General features: G+C 40.6%; 1 protein-coding gene across 1 annotated transcript; it reads left to right on the top strand.

Annotated features, from left to right (window-relative positions):
* The first annotated feature begins 8358 nt into the window (after positions 1-8358).
* LOC146670892 (uncharacterized) lies at positions 8359-9891 on the top strand. The gene is made up of 3 exons (XM_085403011.1): positions 8359-8374; positions 8537-8656; positions 9102-9891. Exon 3 carries the CDS (start codon positions 9137-9139, stop codon positions 9590-9592), a length of 456 nt encoding a protein of 151 aa, XP_085259137.1. The 5' UTR covers positions 8359-8374; positions 8537-8656; positions 9102-9136; the 3' UTR covers positions 9593-9891.
* The last annotated feature ends 5310 nt before the right edge of the window (positions 9892-15201 follow it).

The following is a 15201-nucleotide window of genomic DNA, read 5'->3' as shown; positions in this document are numbered from 1 at the left end:
TGCAGTCCACCAGGTGGCGCCCTTGCTTCACATTTGACCCCTGCTGGAAAATCCCATATTTACAGCAGTGTTTTTCAGCTCAAATGATGAGTGTGGGTCACTATCAATGTGTGTGTCTAAAAAAAAAAAAAAAAAAGGAGTGTGTGTCTAACTCCTTTTTTTGTCTGATTTCAAACGTTTTTTCTCCTTTGAGGTCCACACTGCAATACAAACAACAAATGTAAACCTAAGAACTAAAGACTTTGTTTTGTCTGCAAGCGCAGGTTGTTTACGCAGCTGCACTAAAGCCGTGGTTATAAATATGAGCTTTAGAGGCAGGAGTAGTCTTTTCCAAAATGGCAAGACATTACAACACGGAAGAAGCGCTGAGAATGATCATGGATCCCGAGGACAGCTCCTCCTCCTCTGCAGAGGACTCTGGGGATGACGAGGAAATTTCAACGGGGGAGGAAACGGAGGAGCTGGAGTCCTGTTCCGACTCAAGCGGAGCCCAATCTTCTGAAATTGAGAGCGGAGACACGGAGGAAGCACCAGCGGGGTGGATTAGTAAAAATGGATTAATGTGGAATCCAACAAACGCCGAGACGCTGCATCATGTTCCAGCCGCTACTGGGTACACCGGACCGACGCATTACGCCGCCGCTCGGATCTGTGACCCGGTATCCAGCTTTTTAATCTTTGTCACTGATGAAATCATGCTGAACATTGTGTCCATGACGAATCTCCAGGGGAGGCGTACGATCGAAAATTGGAAAGACGTGGACAGCGACGAGCTGCGGGCTTACGTGGGGCTACTGATCCTGGCAGGAGTTTACCGGTCCAAGCACGAGTCCACGCTCAGTCTGTGGAATGAGAAAACTGGCCGCATTGTATTTCGGGCTACCATGTCAGAAAAAAGATTTCACCACATTGGCAGGGCCCTTCGTTTCGATGACAAACTTTCAAGACCGAGATGCAATTCTGGCAAACTGGCTCCCATTAGTCAAATCTGGGATATGTGGACCCGCTGCCTAGAAATGATGTTCTTCCCGGGGAGGGAAATTTGTGTGGACAAGCAACTAGTCCCGTTCAGAGGGAGGTGCGGGTTCAGACAATACATGCCCAAGAAGCCATCCAAATACGGGCTGAAAATATGGGCAGCCTGCGACGTGGATACGTTATACGCCTGGAGATTGCAGCTGTACACAGGCAAACCAGCTGGCGAGCGCCCTGCAGTCAACCTGGGAATGCGGGTCGTTTTGAAGCTGACAGAGGGGCTCCAGGGACGAGTTGTCACATGTGACAGCTTCTTCACATCGTTTCCTCTGTCAGAAGAACTCCTCAGAAGAAAAATGACCCTGGTTGGAACCATCAGAAAGAATAAACCAGAGCTCCCGCAGCAGCTCCTTCAGACAGGGGGGCGAGAGGTGTTTTCCTCAGTTTTCGCTTTTAGGATGACGCACACGGCCGTGTCATACGTGCCCCGCCGCGGCAAAAATGTGCTCTTATTGAGCACGAAACACCGCACCCAAAGCGTGAGCGATGATGCCAAAAGAAAGCCTCAAGTGATAATTGACTACAACAAATCCAAAGGAGGGGTCGACAAACTTGATCAGGTAAGTGTCATTACGCATCAGTTGCGCACGAATTTATTCATTGTTGCTCATATATTCTTGTGTAAAATATACATAGGTTTAATTTTTATTTTTTTTATCAGGCTGTGTGCGAATACTCCTGCAGGAGGCGAACGAGTCGGTGGCCAGTAGCTCTGTTCCATCATATGATTGACGTCTCCCTTTATAACGGTTTCGTCCTGTGGATCGCAACCGATCCAGCCTGGAAGAAGTCCAAATCACATAGGAGGAGGATTTACATCGAGGAGGTTGGGGAAGCTTTAGTGAAACCACACATGGCAAAGAGAGAGCGCCTTCCTCGCTCATCACTCACAGCGGAGTTTGTGAGACGTGCCCAGTATGCTGCTGCTTCAGACCCCTCTGCAGGCCCCTCTGCATCCCCCTCTGCAGCCATCAGCTCAAAGGCCAGGAAGCAATGCGACCTTTGCTCAACAAAAAGACGAAGAATCCTCACCACCTGCTGCAAATGTGGAAACGAAATATGTAAGGACCACACCCTGACCATTTGCAGCAACTGCTCCTGAGCAGGACTGTCCTTCCCTCCCCCCCTCTCTCACTTCCTCATATCTCATCTCTCATACCTTTCCCCATTCCCCATGTGTTCATTGTTCTGAAGTTGTAAAATAAATGTTTTCTGGTTCAAAGTTATATTGTATTTTTTATTTTATTTTAGAACACAATAAGGTAATAGCATTTAGTGATAATAAGCAATAATTATAAATGGTAATAAGCATTTTACCATGAATATTTCAAGGAGAATTAGGTCTAAAAGATTGGCTAATTTAAAGTGGAATAAAATATTAATATATAAATTTTTTATAGCACTTTTTATGGTGTGGTCGATTTGTGCCCTTAGGACCGATAGTGTGTGCATTTTATGAAATGCGCTCCTGCAAAAAAAATAAAAGGCGATCAAAATGAATGTTGGTGCCAATCTTTGGACCATCTAAAGGCCTAATTATAATAACAATTGAATATTACCTCAAATGTTTTTTTTGGAAAATATTCAAGTTTTTTGTTTTTTGGGGCAAAAAAAGCCGTGCGCTCATGTGACGAAACCGGGATATAAAGGGTTAAAATCCGCGAAATGTAATTAAAACTTGACATGAATATTTCAAGGAGAATTAGGTCTAAAAGATTGGCTAATTTAAAGTGGAAAAAAATATTAATATATAAACTTTTTATAGCACTTTTTATGGCGTGGTCGATTTGTGGCTCTAAGACCAATAGTGTATGCATTTTTCTAAGACCCTCCAGGGGTTTTAAACACACAAGCACTTGCATACACATTTAAGACATGAGACACGCTAATTCCATCTCTTAAAATGTGTCTATAGGTGAGACGCTTTGCCTTGATTGGAGCCTGACGCAGCAGTTAGGGGCAAACTCTATGTCCGAGTTTGTCTTTGCACAAGCAGTGCAGAAATGGCTCCGATACGCCCCAGATCGTTTGGGTGGGTGCAGGACGCACATCATGCAAAAAAATTACAAACTTCTGTGAATCATATAAACGTAAATAGGAAACTGTCTTTTAATAAAGTATTTAGCAAACGAAACATGCCTATTGACCTTTTTTTGTTTATTTTTTTTCTCTCTTACATCACATGCAATGCTTTCTTATTTTAGGATATTAATGTTGACATGATACATTGTGAGACATTTGGTTTTTTTTTTATAAAGGGTGTCCAATTTAAGGAATAAGTACAATTATGTGTTTAGGTGGTTGAAGTATTGATGGAAACATGCAGTAGTTTAGTATTGGTTAAAATACCTATAAAGAAAGGTAGATTTCCAGTCATGATTTAACTGTTGTTTTAATAAAAAGCAACTGTGCGAAAGAGGTGGAAAATCAACACCATAGCTCAACAGTGTTTCAATATCAGAATCTGACATTGTTTCAATGTCAGCAGTATTAGAAAATATAACGTTGAATCAACGTCAGGTTTCAACATTGATTCAACATCAAAACCTGACGTTGTTTCAACGTTAAAAAAGGGTGCAAGAGTGACGTTAGGTCAACGTCACACTTCAACGTTGATTCAATGACACAGCCTGATATTGACTCAACATTGTTTCAATGTTTCCTTGCTATCTGGGCTAGGTGCACAAGACATGGGTGGTGGGTCCATTTCAGGATTTTAATTGCTTTTGTTATGTTAACTGCATTGTCAGTAACACAGCAAACCACTTTGTTTTCCACATCCCTGTCACGGTCGCAGTGGCAGACCGTGTGGAGAGTGTGTGGAGGACTCAGGTGCAGACACAGGCGTGGACACGAAACTGAGTTGAACGAAAAGCGAGCCTTTATTGTGGCTGAAGACAAGGAGTGCAAACAAGGCAGAAGCGCAGTGACAAAACTAAACTTTAACTAAACTATGAAGACACAGGAAATCATAACTATGACTACAAAAGACTGGCTGTGACAACATGGAGGGTGGGAACACAGACGACGCGACACAGACCGCATGAAACACCGAGACTAAATACACAAGAGGGATGATCAGGGGAAGTGGCCACACATGGGAGCACAGCTGACACACATGAACCTAACGACAGGACAGGAGAGGTGAAACTAAATACACTGACATTGAATACAGACTTTCAAAGTAAAACAGGAAACATGGAGATTAGACATGACATGAACTAAACATAACCACGCACACATGACTCATGACAGGTAGACGCACGAACCAGGAAGACAGAGTACAGGGGAAGATGACAGAAGCGACAGCATGAACTTGAAACACAAGACACACAGACATAAACACATGAAGGGCAAGGGAGGCTCAATACAAGGGTAATATAATTACAAATGAGCTGGAATAACTTAATGAACCTAACAAACAATAAACATCAAAATAGACTAAACACAAAACACTGGGTCGCACGACCCAGGACAATGACAATCCCACTCTTTTGCCACTTTGAGCAGCTCTTCTGCTAAGTTCTCAGAAGTGTGTCTGTCGCTGAACTCAAAACAATCCAGAAGACAGGATACCATTTTATAATTTTCAATAAAGTGACACGTAACTGACAAGAAGGATGTGGTGGTTTGGGATGTCCAGCTGTCAGTTAGAAACACTGCTGTGGCTTTTTTAACCCTCTCTTGCAGTGATGCACGTTCTCTTTCATATATGCCTGGGATGATTTTTTTGGGAGAGAGCCTTCCTGCTTGGAATTAGATACATGGGATTCAGTGCATGTATAAAAGTCCTGAATCCCTTATCATCCACAACAGAAAATGGTTGGAAATCAAGTGCTATCATTTTTGCCAGTTCTTCATCAATTGTGTTCTGTCTTGCTGGAGTCACAGACTTCTGCAAAAACTGTCTCATTGAGCTCTGGCTTGGTTTAGGTGGTATACTGCATGACGCTTCAGATACTGCAGCAGAAGAAGGAGCAGCAACAGTTGCAGTAGACCAGGGGTCACCAACACGGTGCCTGCGGGCACCAGGTCGCCCGCAAGGACCACATGAGTCGCCCGCGGGCCTGTTCTAAAAATAGCTCACCATAACAACTTACCAGTAAGCTGCATCTATTTTTATTTTTTCTTGCTATTTTTTTTTAATCACAATTGCATTGGCGTTAATTTGTTAGAGATAATATATAAAAAAATGTTTATTATTAAATATTAGATCATGATCTAATATTTAGTGCTAGCTGGTCTCCACGGAAACAGTTGCCGTGAAGACCAGCAAAGGCAAAGGTGAGGAGATGAGGAAAACATGGCGGAAAAAAGGAAGAAAACATATAATTTTCACAGTGAATGGGAGGAAGAGTTCTTTTTTACCACTGTGAAAGATTCATGCGTGTGTCTCATTTGCGGGGCAACTGTGGCAACGGCAAAGCGGCACAACGTGGAGAGACATTTCCGAACGTGTCACACAAGCTACCATGCTAACTACCCAAAGGGCAGCACACTGCGAGCGGAAAAGGCCCGCGAATTAAAGGCAGGTTTGAGCAAACAGCAGTCTTTTTTCACGAGACCGGTGAAAAACTCTCAAAAAGCAACCGAAGCCTCATTTAGAGCTACACATTTCATGATTAAGAAAAAGAAGGCATTTTTAGACGGGGAGTATTTCAAAGAAGCAATGATGATAATTGCAAAAACTGTGCTTAAAGACGAGAAATATGGAAACGATGTAATCTCCACTCTCTCTGATGTCCAGCTGGGGGCAACTACAATTGTTAGAAGAGTGTCGGCTATGTCCGGGAACTTGGATCTGGCAAAGTGCAGTTGGTTTAGCATCCAGTGTGACGAGTCCGTCGACAGCAGCAGTACAGCACAGCTGATGGTCTTTATCCGGATGGTATTTGATGGTTTCTCCACAAAAGAAGAACTTCTGACACTACTGCCACTAAAGACAACAACGAAGGGAGTTGACATCTATAACGCGGTGAAGGAGTTTTTCGCGAAGAAAAAGGTACCGTTGGAAAAGCTGGTATCAGTGACTACCGACGGGGCTCCTGCTATGATTGGCCGACATACGGGATTCATCGCTCACTGTAAAGGTGACACAGAGTTCCCAAACTTCATGCATTACCACTGCATCATTCACCAGCAGGCGTTATGCGCAAAGGTGATCGGCTTCGAGCACGTCATGACTCCCGTCGTGAAGATCATAAACAGCATCCGCTCCAGAGCTAAGCAGCACAGAACATTCAAGGTGCTATTGGAGGAGCTGTCAGCTGAATATGGTGACCTGCTACTACATACGGAAATCCGATGGCTCAGCAGGGGACGGATTTTGCTTCGTTTTTTGTCACTTTTGGGTGAAATCAAGGAGTTCATGCAATCCAAAGGGGAAGACACATCTCTGCTGGAGGACACTGAGTGGACACTTGACCTTGCGTTTTTAACAGACATTACTGGGAAACTGAACCATTTGAACTGTGAGCTGCAAGGCAAAGGTAAGACTGTTGCTGACATGATAAGTGCTTTAAATGGATTTAAAGCCCAGATGAACATTTTCTCTGTGCATTTACAGAGAAAAAAGGTGCTGCACTTTCCCTCTGTGCAGATGGTGCTGAAAGACAATGCTTCTGCATCTGAGACTTTTGACAAAGTTGAAGAAAAGTACACTCAAGTCATAAACCGACTTGGTCAAGAGTTTGAGAACAGGTTTTGTGACCTTGATCAGCTTGAGCCATGTGTCTCATTTGTTTCCAATCCTTTCATGAATGTGGACACAACATGCATTGCTGAGCAACTAAGTTCAATGTTCAGCTTGGATGCTGGACAGGTGGAAATCGAAATTGTAACATTGCAAAATGATGTCCACCTCAAAGCCTATCTGGGTGCACCAAACTTTTGGTGCCTTGTTGACACAGAAAAGTACAGTGGTGTGTGCACAGCAGCTATGAAGGTTGCCAGCCTGTTTGGTTCAACCTATCTTTGTGAATCAGCCTTTTCTGACATGAACTTCATCAAGAACAAACACAGAACACGCCTCTCCGATGCACATCTGCAAGACTCACTCAGAGTTGCAGTGTCAAGTTATACCCCAGATTACAACACACTGGTGAACAGCATGCAATGCCAGGTTTCCCACTAACAGACAAAGAAAGCCATATTAGATGTTCTCAGTGGCAACATTACAGTGTCATGTCAAAGTTGAATTTAATTATTGAAAAACAAATGTGTTTGTTAAGTGTAACATGTGACAATTTGCTTTAAAATGCTGCCAATTTGGTGAAAAGTTCTGTAAAATTTGAAAGTTGATTTTTTGTATGTTACATACATACAAAAATAATGTATGTAACAGTGCATGATTTGTTAAAATTTGTTAGTGGTAAGTGAAAATGTTGTAGAAGTGATCACTTCAAAATGTAAATACTTGCAGAGATATATAGAAATAAAGCGTTGCATATTGATATTTATGTTTCCTACCTTGTTTCCTAATTGCATTCTTTATAATTATGGTGAAAAATAATTAACATAATTAGTGTCCGTACATAGATGAATATCATTAATTATTAATGATAACACATAATTAAGTTAAACTGAGGAAATTTGTTATTTGAGAAGTGTGTGTCAAACTGGTAGCCCTTCACATTAATCGGTACCCAAGAAGTAGCTCTCACTTTCAAAAAGGTTGGTGACCCCTGCAGTAGACACACTAGCACCTTCATTTATATCACCCTCAACTGACTATGAGTTTTTTTCCCCATTGCACTGATGGGTGGACAGTTCTCAGGTGCCTATCCATATTGTTTGTGGAGCCAGCTCTATATGAAATTCTTCGCTTGTAGACTCTACACTCTGCCTTTGTACTGTCAATAAAATTGAAGTGGTTACAGATTTTGCTTGTTTTCTTGGTTGCTTCACTCATTTTCTTTACTGTACCTTTCTAAATTGACGACGTTGTCTCTTGTTGTTGCTCTCTTTCTATCTCTCCCTCCTGCTCTGTTCGTGTGCTACTGCTGCTGCGAGTGTAACTACCGCCCCTCTGCCCAGCGCTGAGCAGAGGCGGGAGGGGCTCAAACGCATAGCTGTGTTTGCTCCCCTCCCCCCTCTGCTAAGCGCAAACACGAGGCTCACGTGTGGCGTGAAGCGAAAAAGGTTAGCGAGAGGGCAAGAGAAAGAAAACAAACCCCCACGGCTCCCAATAAGGAGCCGGCTCCCGTCATTCACTTCAAAGAGCCGGCTCTAAGAGCCATTTCGTTCGCGAACGACCCATCACTAATTGAAACAGCTGAAGAGTAGCCTGAAAGTCCAGGGGCTAGCGCCAGTCCAGCTCCCAGCCTCAACAGTGTAAAAGGTAGGCTTGTTGTAGTCATGTGTGGAGAATAAAACTGAGTATAAGTAACATTACATTAAACGTACTGTATAACACATGTCTAAACACATAACAGAACTGAATAAATTACTGAACAAAAATTACATAACTTTTTAATAGGTTGTGTGATTGTATTTTCAAAAGGCGCCTGTACACTGGGTGAGGATACTCCTGTGTCACTGACATTTGATTCTGCATCAGAGGAAAGTTCTTCATCTGCAGTGAGTGCAGATAATTCCATAAAGAAGAATGCACAAACCAGAAGTAAGTAACCCATATATTAAATAGAACATTGTTGTTGCAAACTTTTCATCATCACATTAGAATAAAAACGTTTTTTCTAAGTAAAGTGTCATGTTGAGACCTCACAAGGCAAAATGATGAGTTAAATTTTACTCTAGATGCCCAAGCATGGATAAAGCACAGATATCTTTTAATTAATACTACTCATTTTGTCAATGAGAGGGAAGGGTGAGATTGTAATGTAAGACATACTGTAGATTTTACATTTTTTTTTAAATAAAAACCATGAGTTGACTCAAATGATCAAATACCCCACAGTCTTAATTTCTGACCTGTACTGTTATGGTGATGTTCTAATTTCTCCAAGGTGTGTACCAGAACTGCATATGGAAATTCCCTCTGTCCTTCAAACAAAAACAAAAAAATCCTTTGGTTGAAGTAACACAAACAACTATTCTCTTTACAGATACATCTGCCAAGAGCAAGAAGAGAAAGTCAAAGATGGAGTCAACTTTGGAAATATTTGCAGACAAGATTACAAGCGCCTTGAAGAATAATGAGTCGGAGCTTCTGTTGAAGATGCAAGCAGCTCAGCATGAGCACGATCTTAAAGTGCTCTCCATGTTGACCCAGCTCATCACACGCCAACAACCACCTTTCTACCAGCAGGCAGTACAGGCTCCGCATCTTTACTGCCCAACACAGTCTTCACTCATCCATTCCCCTCCATACCCCATGGCTTCATCTCAGTCTCCACCATTTGAGATGTCCAATCAGTCTCTGTCTTTCCAACAAGATTTAGCTCAACCTCTTCCTTTTGGTAATGCCCTTCCACCATCTCACAATCCGGGTCAGCCCTTTAGACCAGAACGACTAAACCCTCGAGACCAGGCTCAGCATGCATCCTTTAACCAGGCCTTTATGTCATCCTACCCTCCTCCAGATGAACAGGATTAAACTACTTTAAGGCATTAGTTTAAATGTTATGAAAAGCAAGTTTTGCACATGGTTCACTTAATGTATTTTAAATGGATACTCCAAAAATATTTCAGTTAATGTTATGTTAATATTGTTTTGGAGGGGCTTTACTTTCAATGCAAAATGTTGGTTATTTATCGTTGCATCCAAAAATGCTTTATATTTGTTGTTAGAGATTTTCAGTACTGCTGAAGGACAGTGGGTCTTTCAGATTTAATTTGTGCTTTTCATATGCAAACTTATGTTTTGAGACAAACAACATTGCAATTTCAGTACTCAGAGGAAGAAGTGTACATGTTACACACGTCAAAATAAATATTTTCCATAAAAAAACTAAAAAAACAAACTTTGAATGCTTTACTTTATATTTTGTGAATGCATCACTTAAACATCAAGCTCAAATTTATTGACAATGAGATGAAACCATGGCTTTTGTGCCTTAACGTTGACTATGAAAAAATTGGGTCAGCACCTCTCTGATTCTTATTGGCTGAACATCTGGTAAGATGCCTCCTTCGGTACCTCTAGAATCACGCAGATCAGCTTTATCAGTTTCATTGTAGGCTTCACCATGTTTTTCACACACATTGTGGAGTGTGCAGCATGCAGCTATTATTGTGGGAACAGTGTGGATGTCCACATCAAGACGTTTCCCAAGGCACCTCCACCGACCCTTAAGTCGGCCAAATGCACACTCCACTGTCATCCTGGCTCTGCTGTGTCTCTGGTTGAAGTATTGTTGTTCTTCAGTTAGGGTTCCTGTATCTGCATATCCCTTCAGCAGCCAAATCCATTGGGTATCCTTGTTGGTCTTCAGACAACAATTCTGATGGCTAAAGAACCAAATGGGACAGGCGAAAAAAAAAAAACAAAAAAAAAACCCAGAACTGAGCATTAAGACCTGCAGTGTGAACGTAGCCATAGAGACAAAATACCGTTTCTGTTAATCTGACTATCTTCAGGTTTTACAGCTTACATATATACACGCAGTGTCCCTCCATTTAGAAAGGCAGCGGCATAACGGTGTGATTATTTTACGTGTAGTTGCTTCCCCCCCCTGTGTATCAATATTCAACATTGCAATCAAATCAAAAAATGCCTCTGTGCAAAATGGGTTTAAAAACATAAACAACTGTGGGATACTGTTTGTCCATGATTTAGACAGGGGGAACAAATCATGGCAGGATCAGCCTGATATTATTTGTATCCCACTGTAGCTTTACTGTATAAAGAGCAAACATCTCCAAAATGTCAGGAGTCATTACAACAAGTGTTGTAAATCAAGAATGTGCAAGGCTCGCAAAATTTCAAAATCTCTGGTAGCCCTTCGGGCAGGCATTCTTCAGTTTTTGGTAGCCCAAAATAAATTTAAGGAGCCCGAATAAAAAAGAAAGCAATTTTTTAATGTTTTGTTTCCATTACAATATTATACATTAAAGTATAATATTGTAATGGAAACAAAAATTAATCAAAAAAATTGTTAAAATAAAAATCACAACAACTGTATAAAAATTACAATCATCAACTCAAATACTTGGTTCAAATTGAACAGAAATTTCTATGAACTTGTAAGAACTGTGTAGAACATGAATCAGTCTGTGTCAGATCCTGAATCTGAAATTTCCACTGAAGTCACGGGTAAGAGACAAGTGGAACCAAGATCTAGGCCATTTGCTTTTGAAGTTTGCAAAGACTGCTAAATTTTGCCAATGGTAGTTCACTTTTTGCAATATAGCACGCTGTTCTAAACAGCTTTTTCAGGAGTTCTTGTTGTGCTTGGTTTATTTTTAGTATGTTTTTTGTAATTGGTGTTTGTTCCTGGAAAGATACTGCAGACTGGGCAATAATGCATTTCTTGCATTTCTCATGGGTTCTGATGCGGTCTTTCTTAAAACTACTAGTCCCAGTAACAAAGGCGCTTGTCGACTCAGAAATCAAATGAAACTCACAACACACCTGGCAGAACATCATGTTATTTAGCTTGTCATATTCCAGCCACAGAAATTCTTTTGTCCATGAAACCAAAAAAGCTGCGCTTTCTTTTTGCCTCATAGTCTGATTTGTCATAACTTTTCCGTTTTGTGGTAAGCTTTTCTTTGGCTGCCCCTTCTTCACCCTGACCTGTCTTATTTGGCTCAGCAGAACTAAAATACCAGCGTAAATCCTGCTGCTTTTACACACATACTTACATAACGGTCAGCGATTCTTTGCGCACTCAACCTCTCACATGTTTAAGCTTGCTGCGAGAGATTTCACTTGTCGCGTTTGAACAGTAAGCTAATGAGTGATAAGACGAAGTCAGAGGAAATGGTGCGCAATTAATCGTCACTCACCAATCAGTGCTGCTGCTCTCTACACACCATTCGCGCGATCGCAAAATGAAAGTGAAAGCAAAAAACAAGCGCAAATTCAAAAGCGATTTCAATATGTCACATATTGACAGTGGCTCATCGATGCCAATGACATAATTACTCAGCTACATTGGCGAAAGAATGCAAAAGCATAGACATATATTTTCCTCCCTGTGATAGCCCGACAGGCAGGGCTGAGTTAGATTTTGGTAGCCCAACTGGAAAAATCGCTAGCCCCGGGACGTCGGGCTAGCAATTTTGCGAGCCCTGATGTGGGATAGCCTACTGTTTGTGAAAATAAAATAAACAATAAATGCAAAGGTGAATCAAATAGACCAATACGGCAAGGCCGGGATGGTCCATTTGGTAAAGTAAATCCGTTGGGCATCTTTCTTTGCCTTTAGACAATAATTCTGATGGCAAACGGGACAGGCGGGGGGGAATGGTTACGCAAAGTGGAGCGTGCCTGCTCCGACCAGCAATTATCCGGTTGTTCAGTCTGACATCACTAGCCGTGTCTGGGTCTAAACTTCGCTGCAGGTCCATATATCAAACGATCCCATACGGTAAAAAAATACATTTTTCCTGGCCAAAATATATTTCAAATATATGGTAAATATATTTTGTATTTGTGATGCTCCAAAAAAATATATTTTTGAAATTGAAAATATATTTCTTTCAAACCAAAATACATTTCAAAACATATTTTAGGGTGAAGAAAATACATTTCCAACCTTACAGTAGAATGTATATCAAAGTATCCTTTATTTAAAATATATTTAGTGCAATAATGATGATAATGATAACAATACTAAAAGTAACATGTTTTATGCACATCTGCAAAAAACAGTTGGATTCAAACAAAACAGAGTCAAAGGTCTATCACGAATTAGGTTGTTTATTCATTTGCTTACAGTATTTCACATTACACAATATCTCACTATAATGTAGCGTTCATTGACTTTGAAATTATCTGTCAGTGATACAGTAAACAAGATACAACAACTGCTATGTACACTTTAGTTTTTGACAATATATACAATTTAGTACTTAAAGGAACACACTCCACTGTTTTGGAAATAGGCTCATTCTCCATCTCCCTCAGAGTTAAAAATGCAGCGTCTTCTTTCTAGATCCGTACGTTAATAGGGCTCTGGAGCGTGATCTTACGGGATGGGGCGTAGCCAGGATTTTTGGTCAAGGCGCCATATTAGCAGGCCAAACAAATGCTTGCTGTGTGGTCGGTTGTAATGTTAGATTGCACTACCGACAAAGGAATAAGCTTGAAAACAGGCTCTCTTTTCATTGTTTCCTCACCTGGAAACATCATGAGGGAGCTTATGTGTTGGATGTTACCAAAAGAAGGCGTCTAGCCTGGATAGCAGCTGCGAGACGAGCTGATATTCAGTTCTCTACCAGCCACAGATATCTGTTGGTGTGCTCCAGTATTTTCATTCAGGTAAGTTCTAAATAAGTTCATATTATTATTTATAGCCTGTTAATTTTATTTTCAATAGCACAAACTTAGAACAAACATGCAGAACTACCTTCTATTTATAGAGTTGCTAATTATTTGGCATTATTGCAACAAACCAGCCTATGAAATGAATGAAACAAATCCTGACTGGGTTCCAACACTACACATGGGGCACTACGAAATCCCTGCTTCAAACTACATGCTACATACCACCATGCCAATCAGATTACTTCTTCCATGTGAGGGTAAAAAGGTGACCTTCCTGGATAAGATGGCAAAGGTTTGCTGCGTTTTGGTGAACATGTGCCCCAGTGTGGTAGTAAAACCAGGGAAAAATGCTCTTGTTAAATACTTTTAAGTCTTGTGCTGTTTATGTAGTGATAAGTTTTCAAAAGAGACAGTAAATTACAGAATGCTAGTAGTGGGTGATATTATACAAATGCTGTCATGATTTTATGTGAACATTTTGTCATTTGTAAACTATACATAACATTTTTTCTACATTGTAACTGATGTGATGTTCGACAAAGTGCTTTTAATTAAAAATAGGCAAACATTTCTTTGTTTCTTTATTCAACTTTTGAACAGTGGTATTTAGTAAGTACATATTCAGTAAATGCAAAGTATTTACATGGCCCCCTAAATTAAAACATTATGGGTTATTCAGAACAGAACTATGCTTGGAAAAATATTGTCCCATCAGTTGATCCAACTCCTCCACAGTAGCAGGTGGAACTTTTCTTTTTTGAGGATGGCTTCTTTTACCTGTCACAACGAATGGTCTGTTTATGTTTTGATCAAGAACCTTTTTTTTTGGCAGCTGAAGAGGAGAAGTCTATCTTATGGCCAACCTCTGGCTGTATCTTGGTCATATTACCCAGCAAAACCCAGTATGCAGGTTCATCTGTAACAGTCCTTGTGCCACAGATCCTCACTGTTGCTTCTACATTAAACAGAAGAGCAGTGACATGGCTGCAAGTCTCCACGACTCTAGCCATACAGCTGCAGTGGGCGGCTTCAACCTTCCCTGTGATGCTCACAATGACCTGTGGCTGCAATGCTGCAATTCAGTCTTTAAGAGTGCAGGACCTAAAACACACACAGACAAAGTTCATTTAAAGACAAGAACTTTAATAAGCCAAGTCCGACACAAATGTGTTTTATTTACTTTCAAATCCATTTATCATAAATGTAACAAATAAAGTGTTTTTATGTATCCATCTATAGAACGCTGCATGTTATATTCTAAATCTGCATGTTTCTTTTTAGAAACCTATCAGCAAAAAATGAACCTAAAGTATGTAATGCAAGGATGTAATCACTTTCAAGAGGGAGAAAACATAAAGTTCGACTTTAAGTGACAACTATGGACACCTAATATGACAAGCAGATTCTGCAGGTCATTAATCAATGTATAAAACTAAAACAGAATGTATTTTTAGTGACACAGGACACAAACAAGGAAGCAAGATGTGTAATTAGGATTATTTATAATAAATATGAATTAATTAGGGCAATTTCTTTAACCATAAAGAATAACTAAATCCTTCAGGACAATGTCACATCAATGCACTGAACTCACTATGTTATCCCTCTAACAGAGCCTCTACATGTTCTCACTGTAATTTCCCCCTCACGAATGAATTTTTGCTAGCACTAATTTGAATGCTGGGGGGAATCAAACGCATTTTACTCGCAGTACTCAAGCTGACTTACCTTTTAGTGATGGGATTTCCGGCTCTTTTTAGAGATCCGGCTCT

The sequence above is a fragment of the Rhamphochromis longiceps genome, linkage group LG4, assembly GCF_057381845.1.
Source record: "Rhamphochromis longiceps isolate RC_006_pf linkage group LG4, R_longiceps_female_GT1.1, whole genome shotgun sequence".
Lineage (NCBI taxonomy): Eukaryota > Metazoa > Chordata > Actinopteri > Cichliformes > Cichlidae > Rhamphochromis > Rhamphochromis longiceps.
The sequence above is the reverse complement of the archived record's forward strand: the minus strand, read 5'-3'. Positions and strand labels throughout refer to the sequence as shown.